Source organism: Balaenoptera musculus, chromosome 15, assembly GCF_009873245.2.
Source record: "Balaenoptera musculus isolate JJ_BM4_2016_0621 chromosome 15, mBalMus1.pri.v3, whole genome shotgun sequence".
Taxonomy (NCBI): domain Eukaryota; kingdom Metazoa; phylum Chordata; class Mammalia; order Artiodactyla; family Balaenopteridae; genus Balaenoptera; species Balaenoptera musculus.
In genome coordinates this window covers 8,545,420-8,558,240 of record NC_045799.1, presented here as the reverse complement: position 1 = coordinate 8,558,240, position 12,821 = coordinate 8,545,420, and the positions used below count along the sequence as shown (strand labels likewise).

The following is a 12,821-nucleotide window of genomic DNA, read 5'->3' as shown; positions in this document are numbered from 1 at the left end:
TTAACACTGGGCTCCATCTCTTTTTAATAATTATTCAATCCAAGCTTTGTCAAAGCATCATACTGTGAAGAGATTCATGTTAAAAAGCAAGTTGGGAGGAGGGAGTGCAGCCTGCCTCTCTCTGCCTTATCATTTTTATTTAGATTGACGTACCTTTGGTTATAATTAGGGATAACTGTACGGCAGTTAAGACTCCATAATCCCATCATTAGTTGTCAAGAGATTTTCAGAGGGCAAACCCTCATGCCATTTCTTTCATTTCTGTTTCTTAACTACTTGGGTAGCCTGAAGTTGAAGAGTGTGCTTTAAGGAACAGATTTTCTGCTGCCATTGAAATCTTCTAAGCTGACACACAAGCAAGGACACAAATGACACCTAGTGACAGCATTTGTGCCACTCTCAGGAAGCCCCTCATCTTCTCGCCTGACATTTTTGTTGTTGTTGTTCTCCAAGACGTCACCCTGTTTCTGCCAGTTTCTTGAACAGCCATTTCGCACACCATGGTGAAGAGATTTTAAACCATTTCAAGGGCTGCCCATGAAGTAGATCTAAAGGGAACTTATTTTTAAAAGTATTTCCAACTGGCCCACTCCATTAGACACTGGAGGTTGGTGATATAGGATGGAGGTCAACCTAGATGTTTGCTCTGGCACTGATTTAAAAAAAAAAAAAAGACATGGAAAATTCTCCTCCAGCTTTAGGGCTGTAGACAGTTGACAGTCTGGTTTGTGTCATGAAGCATATATCATGCATTTGAGACACATGGTTGATTTATCACAAGTTGTGCTTTAAAAGAGGAAGTTCAAAAGTTGAGATTTTCCAGTGTGTCAATTATGACCTGCATGCTGTCTGCATTTAGATGTCCCAAGGAGAAGACTATCAAGATCAATAATAGCATTGTCTCCTGTTCTTCAAGGGTCTAATCAAGTTCTCCTTAAACAAATATACAAAAAAAGAAGTGTTATTTCATGGGCACAGATTCAACATCAGGAACAATTAGTTTCATGGTTAACGGTAAAGACTCTGAAATCCAGAAAATATATATTCCTATTGAATATCGGAATATCCAGTTCCACTGATTGTCACGTCGCCTTGGATAAGTCACTTCAGTTATCTAAACTTCAGTTTTTTCCTCTGTAATACTGGACGCCCCGTTGAGTTGTTGAGATGGTTAACGAAAATAATGCATAAGTGGTGGGTCTAAAATTAATAGTCACTACACAGACGTTACTGATATAGAATTTTTAGTTTTTTTTTTTTTCTGATTCACCTCTTTGAGGTTTGACATAAGAAAGAAAAAGTCTTTCTTGCCATTCATAAACTCAGACCCTTCCTCCTATCTGGTTTATTTGGTGGCCTCCCTTTTCTTGGGCAACCAGTCTGGGTCTCTGTTTTCAATGGTGAGAAAACTGCGTGGAAGAAAGGAATTAAGGAAAGGCAAAACTATATCAAACAATATTTTAAAATGTTATCCACCTACTCACATGAAGCTATGTCTAGTGTATAAAAAGTGTTCAATACATTTAAGCAATTATTTTATTCATTCAAAGACTTGAAATTGGTCCACCAAAGTTTAAGGGTTTCTGCACACAGAGATTTCTCTTAGGAAAAATTAGATGAAGCACTAATGATGAAATTCATCAATGTAGGTAAGCCAATTTGGATTTTCAAATTGTAAAATCAATTTGAAAAAAATATTAACTGCAGGTTTCTCCCAGGATTACAGGGTTAAAAATCAACTGTCTCCATTTCCACCTGGCCTCCTTGCCACAGTCTTTTTTTAACAATACATTTTGTATTTCTTCAGCAGCTGTATTTTACTCTTTTTTTTCATTTTCAACCAAATAGTTTCAAGAAGCCCTGAATTAGGAGTCAGGTGTTCTGACCCATCACGATCACCATGGGAGCAAATTATTTAAACTCCCTCAGCAAATTATTTAAACTCTTTATCTTTGGGGCTACTAATATTTAGCCAATATATTTCAGAAGAGAATATATATATGAATGTGCTTTGAAAAATATAAATTGCTTCAGAATGGCAGAATAAATTATTCTTTGAAGTTGAAAGCACCACTTAGATGGCAAAGCTTCTTGATGTCCGTTTCCTTAGACTAATTTTTCTAGCCTGTTCTCTTCTTTTCTTTTTTATTTTTTCTTATTTATTTTTTTGGCTGCATTGGGTCTTCATTGCTGCGTGTGGGCTTTCTCTAGTTGCAGCGAGCAGGGGCCACTCTTCGCTGCGCATGGGCTTCTCATTGCCGTGGTTTCTCTTGTTGCGGAGCATGGGCTCTAGGCACGTGGGCTTCAGTAGTTGTGGCTCACGGGCCCTAGAGCACAGGCTCAGTAGTTGTGGCGCACGGGCTTAGTTGCTCCGCGTCATGTGGGATCTTCCTGGACCAGGGCTCGAAGCCGTGTCCCTTGCACTGGCAGCCAGATTCTTAACCACTGCGCCACCAGGGAAGCCCCTCTTTTTTTCTTTACATGTTCTCTTTCATAGAATTACAGAAGAAGGATTCCAGATAAATCTATATTTTTTCTTTTGTACTGTTTTAGTAATAAATATTTTAAAATTCCTTTTTCATCTTTGAAGAGATAGACTTCAAATTATTTTCTTTGGAACTTCATTCACTCAACCAATATTTATCAAGTACTTGCTATGTGCCAGATATTGGCTTATATGCTTGGGATACTGATGTGAGTGTAATGCACAGAGCCCATGCCTTCCTGGGCTTTATAAGCCAGAGCAGGAGGCAGACACTGAACTAAAAATTACATATATGATTATGTTCATAAACCACAACAAGTCCTAGAACGACAACATAAAATGTGCAATATTATAACAAAATAATTTAATCAAATTCAACGGGTAAGAAAAAACTTCTCTGAAGAAATGACATTTAAATTAAGACCTCAAGGATGAGAAGGTGCTGGCCAAACAAAGAATAGGAGGAAGCGCATTCTAGACAGAGGGAAGAGCATCTTCGAATACCTGGAGACATGCTTCAGAAACTGTCAGAAGGCCAGCGTTCTCGGGACATATCACTAAGCAGTACGGACCCAGGAGCGGTCAGAGAAATGGCAAAGCAGATGAGGCAGAAAGTCTTAGAAAAACAGGGTTTTTTCTAAGTGCTGTAGAGGTCACTGAAGGAGTCTAAGCTGGGAGGAATGGGAAGTGACTGCTTCAATCTAATCTCAGTTTTCATAAGCTCACATTTGCCATATGGGAAATGATCCACAGGACACAGAGTGGACTAAAGGAGCCCGGTAAGAGGGACCCACAGTCATCCGGGAAAGATGTGCACAGGCTTGAACGGGGACACAGAGTGAAGATGGAAATCAACTTTGGCGAGGAATTTTATGACCAGGTGTCAAGGATGACCCAGCTTTCTAGCAGGAGCAACTGAGCTGTTTGAGGTTCCATTTCCCATGGATAGAAATGTTAGAAAGGAAACAGGATGGGAACGGGGAATTCAAACGCCGGCTATTGGAAAAGTTATGTTTTGAGGCACTTGTGAGATATTCACGTAGAGATGTCCAGAAGCCAGCTGGATGCACGGATCTGGAACTCAGTCCTCAGCATACGGGTGAGATTTAACATTACGGAACAGGATGCTGCCGCCTAGAAAGGGCTTGTGTAGAGCAGGGGTCCTCGCCCTTCAAAGACCCAGTGTGGACGTTTCTGGACAAACATTTCATAATTTCCCCTTTACTTCCTGAAAAAGAATTCGTAGATCAAATGACCAGCCTACACACATAATTTCAAAAAGAAATCATCTAATGCCATGATCATATAACGTGAAAGAAAAGGAAAACATTTGGCCACAAAAATTCACTAGAACCAGACTTCTCAAAGTTGAACCTGGATACAAGTCAGCTGGGCATCCTGTTAAAATGCAAATTCTGAATTAGCAGCTCTGGGGTGGACCCAGCCTGCTGCATTTCCAACAAGCTCCCAGGTGATGCCAGGGCTGCTGTTTCATGGACCACACTCAGAGTAACGAGGTCCTTGAAGACATGATGAGGTAGCCCGAGGCGTGCTCCTGGATGTAGAGTTTAGTGAACGTGTCAGTGATCAATGCAGATCAATATGGGTGGGTTGCATGGGCATCTCAAATATAAGCACAAATGCCAATGGTGACCTGTTTTTTAAAACAGCAAATAACTCCCATGAACATTCCAAACAAAACAAAGCACAGTTTCTCTTTCTTTGCAAGGTAGCTTTATTTCTGGAAAATGCAGTGTATATGAAACTGTGCATAAGAGACTTTGTGCTTATATGTAAAATGGACTTAGGTTCTAGGCTCAAATAACAAAAATGTTTTCTGCTAGGTCGGAGGTTCTGAACCAGTGGTAATTTTGCCCCACTCCAAAGGGACATTTGGCAAAGGCTAGAGATATTTTTGGTTGTCACAACTCGAAGGTAAGGGGGACTGCTACTGAAATCTGGTGGGCAGAGGCCAAGGTTGCTGCTAAAAATCCTACAATGCACAGGACAGCCCCCCAAAAGAGAGAATGATCTGGCCCAAAATATCAGTAGTGCCAAGGATAAGAAATCCCAACCTACAGAGAGACCTTGCACACACTGCAAGATGCCTAACATTCCTGGCCCCTAACCATGAAATGCTAGCAGCGCCTCCATCATGGTAGCAAACCCAAAACACCCTCTTGGGATGATAATACAGCTCTGAGAAGAACAGTACAGAGTGGAGAAAAAAGAAGGCAGGTGGGATGGTGCAAGGGCACAGAGAAAAGGAAGAGCCAACCAGAATGACTTGCCCGAGGGATGAAGGATCCCAGCGTGACCAAATTAAAATACAGTATATAGAATTCTACGCATCTGTTGGTGACTGTAATACAAAAATAATTGCATCTTTTTGCCTGGCTCTCCCTCACAAACCCTACTTAACGAACACTGCCAATGACTTTTTCGATATGTAATTAAATTTTTTATTTATTTCTGGTTTATTTTTATAGTATTAGCTCAACATATTAGGGGGGAAAACTCATGCAGCAGCAGAGCTTGGCCTCAACTACCATTTGAAAGGCAACCAAGAGTATTCGCTTTTTTTTTTCTTAAATCATTCTACACAATTTTTTCTGAACAGTGAAAGGTAATAGCATCCATTCTCATCCCCCTTCCCTTCATTTTCTAGTTTTAATTTTCTGCCAGGTCTCATCTTTAGACCTAGAGGAAAAAAACATTTCTCTTCTTCTTTTAAGATAAGAAATAATTTTTTTAAGGGTATATTGTCCCAAAGTGGCCCAAGATTCAGGTCTCCTCTTTACCATTCTCTTCTAGTACAGAAACACTGCCCTTCCAGAAGAATCCACCACTTCCATCAATCATGGTGGGATATGAGATCTCTCAGATAGAAATAGCATCATAGCTGGGTTTTAACAGAAGACGCTCATATCTGGAATTTAACTGAGTAACTGTACAGATACTCTTGGGAAAATGCCTCTAAATTATTAATAATGTTAGTGTTTCACATTTTAAGACATTACCAAGCGATCACAGGCAATATAAGAAGCAGGGCTTAAGAGACCAGAAAAACCTGAATCTGGATACCCTTTCTCCTATTACCAGCCAGGTGGCTGCAGGTCAGTGGCTTCACCTCTCTAAATCCCCATTTCCTAGGCTGGAAAGTGTAGACACTAGTACCTCCTGTGTTACAGCATTGTGAAGTTGACGTGAGGTAAGGCACGGATCTCGAAAGGATAGTATAGACTAAACACGCAAAAAATGTCAAGTTATCAAGACAGCAGGATCCTTTCATGCTGAGACCCCCAAAAGCCAAGTAACCTGAGCAAAGAATTACAGAATGTCAATAATGAGGTCAGGACTGAGATCTCAGGAACTAAACAACTTCTTTTGCTTCTGCACGAGCGTCTGTCATGAAAGTGTTTTCCCGAAAATGACACTCAAGTATATCTGTGAGTGTTCTGTAGGGAAGAGAAGGGTTATCAAATGAATTTGGGAAACACTGGGTTAAAGAAAGGTATATTGTGTTGGATTGGGTTGGGTTTTAATTGCAGGCCTTCTCAGAGCCTTTAATACGCTAATATGTACTGTGAATTTCCAAAAGGGGACTATAATAAAATTATCTTTTCCTTTCTCCCTGCTCCCCTTCCCAGAACAAATTTTGACCTAAGAGAAACCCAGCCAGAGAAGTTTGGGTGTTGATCAAATCTGGAGCAGGTTCAAGGAAGTGATAGATGAAATAAGGTTCTCTAAAACTGGTATCACATTAACATCAAGGTCAAGGAGGAGAAAATGAGGGCCATGAACAGACTGAGTGTGAAACTGCCCCCCACCAGGACATCGTCCTGACTCACGGTGTAAGGCACGTTCACTCTTTAGGGAAGAAGCCTCTATTTTTCTTTAACCCGTTTCTCTTCCTCCATCAAGTGACCACGTGACCATCCTCCTTCAAGTTTCCTGACCTGCGAGGGCGGGGTAGGAGGTTCCAACCAAGTCAGAGCAAAGACTGCTGGGGCCCTACGTATCTGAAATACAAACTCAGTGACCAAGGGAAATGGTTCCTTCCCCTGACGGTGGTGCCTGAGTGAGCGTGGAAGCTTCCAAGTGGGAAAGCCTCAATTTAAAGCCATCCACTGCTTTTTATTAGCTGTGGGACTTTGGACAAGTCACTAACCACTTTGAGACTTTTTCTCTCTCTTATTTTTAAAACGAAGTTGTTTGAAGGGTTAATGGTAATGGAAGTAAAGCACCTGGCATTTGGTAGGTATATAATAACTGGTTGCTAGTATTGTAGCCATACTTACCAAGGTATCCTTTATAATGTCTGTTATGATTATGTTGCCCGTAATTTCTCTGCACACATCAAATGTCACACAATTTTCAACTTGTCTTTGTTCTTCTACTAGAAACTTGGAAAATTTCCTTTTCCAAAGGACAAATTAAATATAGGTCCAAAGTGTTTTTTTCTCATTAAAATGAGTACTACCACTAAATAATGTGTAAACAAGGATTGCCACCCAGATTGGACTGATGGAAATCATATGCATTCCTACAGTAATCCAAATAGCACATATCTGGGAATTCCCTGGCGGTCCAGTGGTTAGGACTCTGCGCTTCCACTGCAGGGGGCACGGGTTCGATCCCTGGCTGGGGAACTAAGATCCCGCATGCTATGCAGCGTGGCCAAAACAAACAAACAAACAAATAGCACATATCTGAAAAAAAATTCACCCCATTAGGTAGTTTTAAGCATTTCCCCACCACAAAAATGTTGCTATCTTTTGACTCCGAAATTTAAGCCTATTAAAATATCCCAACATACTGAAAGGCTTTAAATACAAAGATGTTCATCACAGTGTTGTATATTATTGAATAAAATTGGAAGCAAATTAAATGTCCAACATCACAAGAATGGTTTAGCAAACCCTGATAATGTAAGTGACAGAATACATCCCACTGTTTACAATGAGATTTCCAAGTGAAAGAATACAAAGAAAAACATTACACAGTGGGCACTTACAACTATGTAAACCTAACAAAATGGTGGGAAAGAAAATACTAGAAGGTAGTACTACAGAATGTAAATAGGAGCTTTCTCCTGATGGTGGGGCCATGGGTTAATTTTTTTAAATGCTTCACAATAGAAAAATCATATATATTTTTTTTACTTTTAATTATGGTAAAATACACATAACATAAAATTTACCATCTTAAGCATTTTTTATAGTTTATGTTTTATTTGGTTCCATCCATTTTTATAATAATACATCCATTAACCATTTTTAAGTGTACAGTTTAGTGGCATTAAGTGCATTCCATTCGCATTGTTGTGCAAACATCACCACCATCCATCTCCAGGACTTTTTCATCTTGCAAAGGTTGCCCCTGGCAACCACGATTCTGCTTTATGTTTCTATGAGCTTGACTACTCTAGGTACCTCATGTAAGTGAAGTTATTTATCATTTTATGACTGGCTTATTATCACTTAGCATAATGTCTTCAAGAGTCATCCATATTGTAGAATGTACGAGAGTGGATGTGGATGTACCACATTCTGTTTATCCATCCATCCACAGATGGACATTTGGGTTGCTTCCACCTTTTGGCTATTGTTAATAACGCTGCTATGAACATGGGTGTTCAAATATCTCTTCCGGGCTTCCCTGGTGGCACAGTGGTTGAGTCTGCCTGCCAGTGCGGGGGACACGGGTTCGAGCCCTGGTCTGGGAGGATCCCACATGCCGCGGAGCGGCTGGGCCCGTGAGCCACAACTGCTGAGCCTGCGCATCTGGAGCCTGTGCTCCGCAACAAGAGAGGCCGCGATGGTGAGGGGCCTGCGCACCGCGATGAAGAGTGGCCCCCGCTAGCCGCAACTAGAGAAAGCCCTTGCACAGAAACGAAGACCCAACACAGCCATAAATAAATAAATAAATAAATATCTCTTCCATACATTATATATTTATTTATTTATTTATTTATTTTTAATTTTTGGCTGCGTTGGGTCTCTGTTGCTGTGGACAGGCTTTCTCTAGTTGCAGCGAGCGGGGGGTACTCTTCCTTGCAGTGCGTGGGCTTCTCATTGCTGTGGCTTCTCTTGTTGCGGAGCACGGGCTCTAGGCATGCAGGCTTCAGTAGTTGTGGCTCGCGGGCTCTAGAGCACAGGCTCAGTAGTTGTGGCGCACGGGCTTAGTTGCTCCGCGGCATGTGGAATCTTCACAGACCAGGGCTCGAACCCGTGTCCCCTGCATTGACAGGCGGATTCTTAACCGCTGCGCCACCAGGGAAGCCCCATACATTATATTTTAAAGACTTTTTTCCTAAATTAGCCCTTCCTTTCTATGTCCCATCAACTGATTATATCATACCCTAGACTAGACTTAATTAAGACCCTACGCAGAACATTAATACCAATGAAATAGGTGAGCAATTTGACTTCCTGGGGGAAATAACCACCTGAGCTACTCCTCAGAAAATAATGCATTTTCTTCTGTTGTTCTGACTCCCATTACAGGACAAATGCCTTAGTTTCAACTTTCCAGCCTGGTTCCCTCACACTGAGCCCTTCCTTGGTGCACCACCCTGCTCCTGACATTGACTCCTCCTGACACCCTGCTCTAAGAAGACTGCTAAAAAAAAAAAAAAGAAAGAAAGAAAAGAAAAGAAAAGAAAAGAAATCACCCCAGCCATTTCTCTTCATCCTCACTAACAATTTGGTAATGAAGTATTGATTTCCACTTCTCTGCTTATGGACAACATTAGATTTTCATTAATAAACTGCAACGGGGCTCTGTCGTCTCTACGGCCCCCTTTCCACTGTCACGAGAAAACGAAGTGCCACCGAAGAAAAGTAATGACTGAGAACATTGATGTACTTATTTTGTCAGTTTGTAACACTTGACAGGAAAGGGCGGGAGGGGGGGGTGGGGGTGGGGAGGATGAGTCTTCATAGTTTAATGTCCAAGTGGGCTGCACTAGATGTAGACGCTTGGAAGCTTACTTTCCATGGTAATGTCCATTTCCTATTTATAACCCCTCTGGGAACATTTGTCTAAAGGAAATGTTTCTGTTCAGTGCAACAATTACGGTTGCACCTGGATTGTCCAGTCCTGCCCCTGCACTTGGGAGCCATTAATCACTGCAAAGTGGAAGAATTATTAAGTTAAACCAGAGTTTGAGCCAAGAAAACCTCTGAACAATGTTCATCTTCTGGGAAAGTTGTTCAAATAGTCAGGCTTAACCATGTTGCTGCCAATGACTTTTTCCCATGCAGTGGTGGGCATCTTTATTATCATTATTATCTTCATTGGCTAAAAAATATGTAGTTTTCAGCATGCACCGCTGTCACATGAGACCTGCAAATTGGCAGAATTGAGGAAATTAGTGAGATGTGGAATCAGAAAGCAAGAAGATGAGATCATTGCAGGGCAGAAAGTTCAGCAGCAGCCTTTTCTGGTAATTTCTTTCTGCAGGACCTATTGTTTATGGGCTGTGAAACACAGCTTAGCTGTAGAAGCAACAGAAAGCATGAAATAGGGTGTCCATTTTAAATGTGTTCCTGCAACTTTTTTCATTAAAACTTTGAGGGCCCAATTTTAATTTGTGGAATATTCCCGTTAATAATGAGATCTAATTAAGACATCCATTAAAAGCCCGTTAAAGTTAATTTAACGTAAAAATTCCAATAGAACTGTATTAGATTTTCTCCATTAAATTAACGTTATGGATTTTTAACGGATATCTTAATTATACGTTATTATTAACGGGAATACTGTATTACACAGATTAAAATCAGGTCCTAAGTCAACTTGGAAAAGCTAAGAGCATGCTTTAATATTAAAACCCTTGCATACCTAGTGCACAGTTTGGAAATGCAAGGGTAGATCTGTTTACTCTAGTTGAGCATTTTCGATACAACTGAAAGCAACCTATAATAGATAAATCCATCATTGCGTTTAAACAATGAATACCCTCATTCTCAAAGGACAAATAAGTGTGGACTGTGTTGTAAACTGCTACTCAGCTATAGGTGAAATATTTCAACTATTCTAGGCACAACACTAGGAACTAGATGATTCTGAAACAAAATAATTATTTTTTGTTGTTGCTTTAATTACCAAGCTTATCACTGTCAAAAATCTTAACACTAAAAAAATGAAGTCAAATATTTCCAAATATATCCTCTGCACCATTTCTCCTGGAGCCTGCCTGTTGGAATTGTTTTGGGAAGTTTGACATGATCCTTAAATTCAACATTGGGATTAAAAAAAAAAAAATTCTTATTTACCTCCTAGAGAAAGTGTTGCCCTTATGCCACATATAATAGCAAATTGCTTTTTTTATGGCATGCATAACCTAGATGGGAAAAAATATGGCGCTTCGGGGAAGGAGGGAAAAAGTAAATGAAGTTCCAGGAATGTCATTCTGAAGTAATGAGGCATGGACAGAAAATATACCCCTCACATCATCGGATTGAGATGGCAGTCGAAATAGCTTCATTGAAGTGTCAGCACTCATCCATCAATCAATCACCCACAAGGAAAAATAGCAACAGTACAACGGGGCGGCTTTTATGGGATTTACTCATGGGCATAGGGAATAGCAGCTCAAATGTAGTTCTGACATGAAAAGCAAGGTGCTGATATTATTTTTTATGATGGGAGGATCATAAAGTGAATTGAGAACAGCGAGGTCTGTCTTTGCTTAACCTATTCAACCAGAAATGAACGGCGCTCAACTGGAAAGGAACAGTCCGGATGGGTTAAGATTGAAGGGTGGACTCTACTGTGCACTGTCCTTCGACAACGAAATTCTATTAAAGGAAAATCAATGCATTAGCATCGGGGTTCTTGAAGCTCTTAAAAATTGCCTGCTCCAACCCAGGGTTATTAGATAAAGTTACATAATTCAGATTCTGTCGAAACCATCCCAAAGCAGATTCTTGAGCTCTTGCTCCAACTGGGGGGAAACAATGCGATTCTCAGCTCCATGGAAATTGTTTCCCTTCTAAGAAAGAAAAAATAAATCATCTGCTTCAACATATAATCTATATGGCTTTGTTAGCGCAGTTTCTATGGAGGGGCGGGGTGGGAGGCAAGAGACAAAAATATTGATACATTTGGTAAGACTCATGAAACGTTGCTTGGTAACCAAAACTGTTGCTGCTGAGGGACAGCTGCCAGTGTTCTCCTTAGGAAACAAGATCTGGGCTCCCTCTGTGAGATACACACAGCGCTCAGTATATTCCTAGAGATCAGGCCTGCCTTCCTTTGGCAAGTCCTGTCAGGCTTCTAGAAACTTCTTTCTGGAGGGAAAAACTAACATGAACTCAGGAGAATGTTTTTATCTGCTTTCATACAATTCTCTTCCTCTCTCTGAATAAACAGAGTTCTGATAAATTGAAACTTTAGATGGACAGGAAGACGGCATGCAAATATCATGCAAATTACACTCAAGGATCTCCATTCTGCCACCAGCCCTTGGTATCAGTGACGGTGAGAGATTGCCTTTCTTTCCCTTCCCTCCTTCTAACTAAGACCACCAACAAGCTGCAAACCGAAATGTCCACTGAGAAACTTGTATATGAATACTTAAGATTTATGCATTTGGCGCCATTTTGTAGTTCAGCAAATTCACCAAATGTACAGCATGTCACAAAGCACTGGGGCACAAGGCAGAAGAGGAAATGCCATTTATTCAGGAAATTTACTCAACAAATATTAGCAGGCGTCTACCGTATGCATGACACTGTTCTAGATGCTATGGGATACGAGGTGAACAATTCACACAACATTCTGGTCCTCCAATGCTTATGGCAGCTCCTAAAGGTAGCTGATACCAGACACCTGGGCGAGGAGCTGACATAGTGTCCAACTCCCCTCATGTTATTTGCATTTTATTCCTGTTTTTCAAAATAATAATATTTCAGAATAGGGAATCCGCCTTCTGAAAAGTATACAGAGAGGAAATAGCTTAAAAATAGGTCAAGACCTAAAAGCAGACTATAATCATAGAATACATTGGATAGCCCAGACGGTCCCCACAGAATTGAAGGTCACAAATAGATTTCTTAAATCTCACCCCCAAAAATGTGCCTGCTCAGTTGTTGGAGTCTTTCATAATTAATGTCACAGACGCAAGCCACTGAATTTAGTTGAAATGCAGAAAACAAACAAATGAAATGACATTTGGGGAAAGCATTTATGTAGCTCTGGCTAAGCAGAGAGGAGGGGTGTGTGTGTGTGTGTGTGTGTGTGTGTGTGTGTGTATCTGTGTATATATGTGAATTTCACTGTTATTTTCCAGGGTCTATGGACAGTGCCACAGTAAGAGTCTACGATT

The 12,821-nt window shown here is 40.7% G+C and overlaps 1 protein-coding gene across 1 annotated transcript in view; it reads left to right on the top strand.

Moving 5' to 3' along the window:
- The window catches only part of TSHZ2 (teashirt zinc finger homeobox 2), a 442,181-nt gene extending 433,048 nt beyond the window's left edge, over positions 1 to 9,133 (top strand). The window contains exon 3 of the mRNA XM_036825425.1: positions 8,995 to 9,133. Within this exon, the coding sequence (XP_036681320.1) occupies positions 8,995 to 8,996 (2 nt within the window). The 3' untranslated portion in view covers positions 8,997 to 9,133. The remainder of the gene's footprint in view (positions 1 to 8,994) is intronic.
- The last annotated feature ends 3,688 nt before the right edge of the window (positions 9,134 to 12,821 follow it).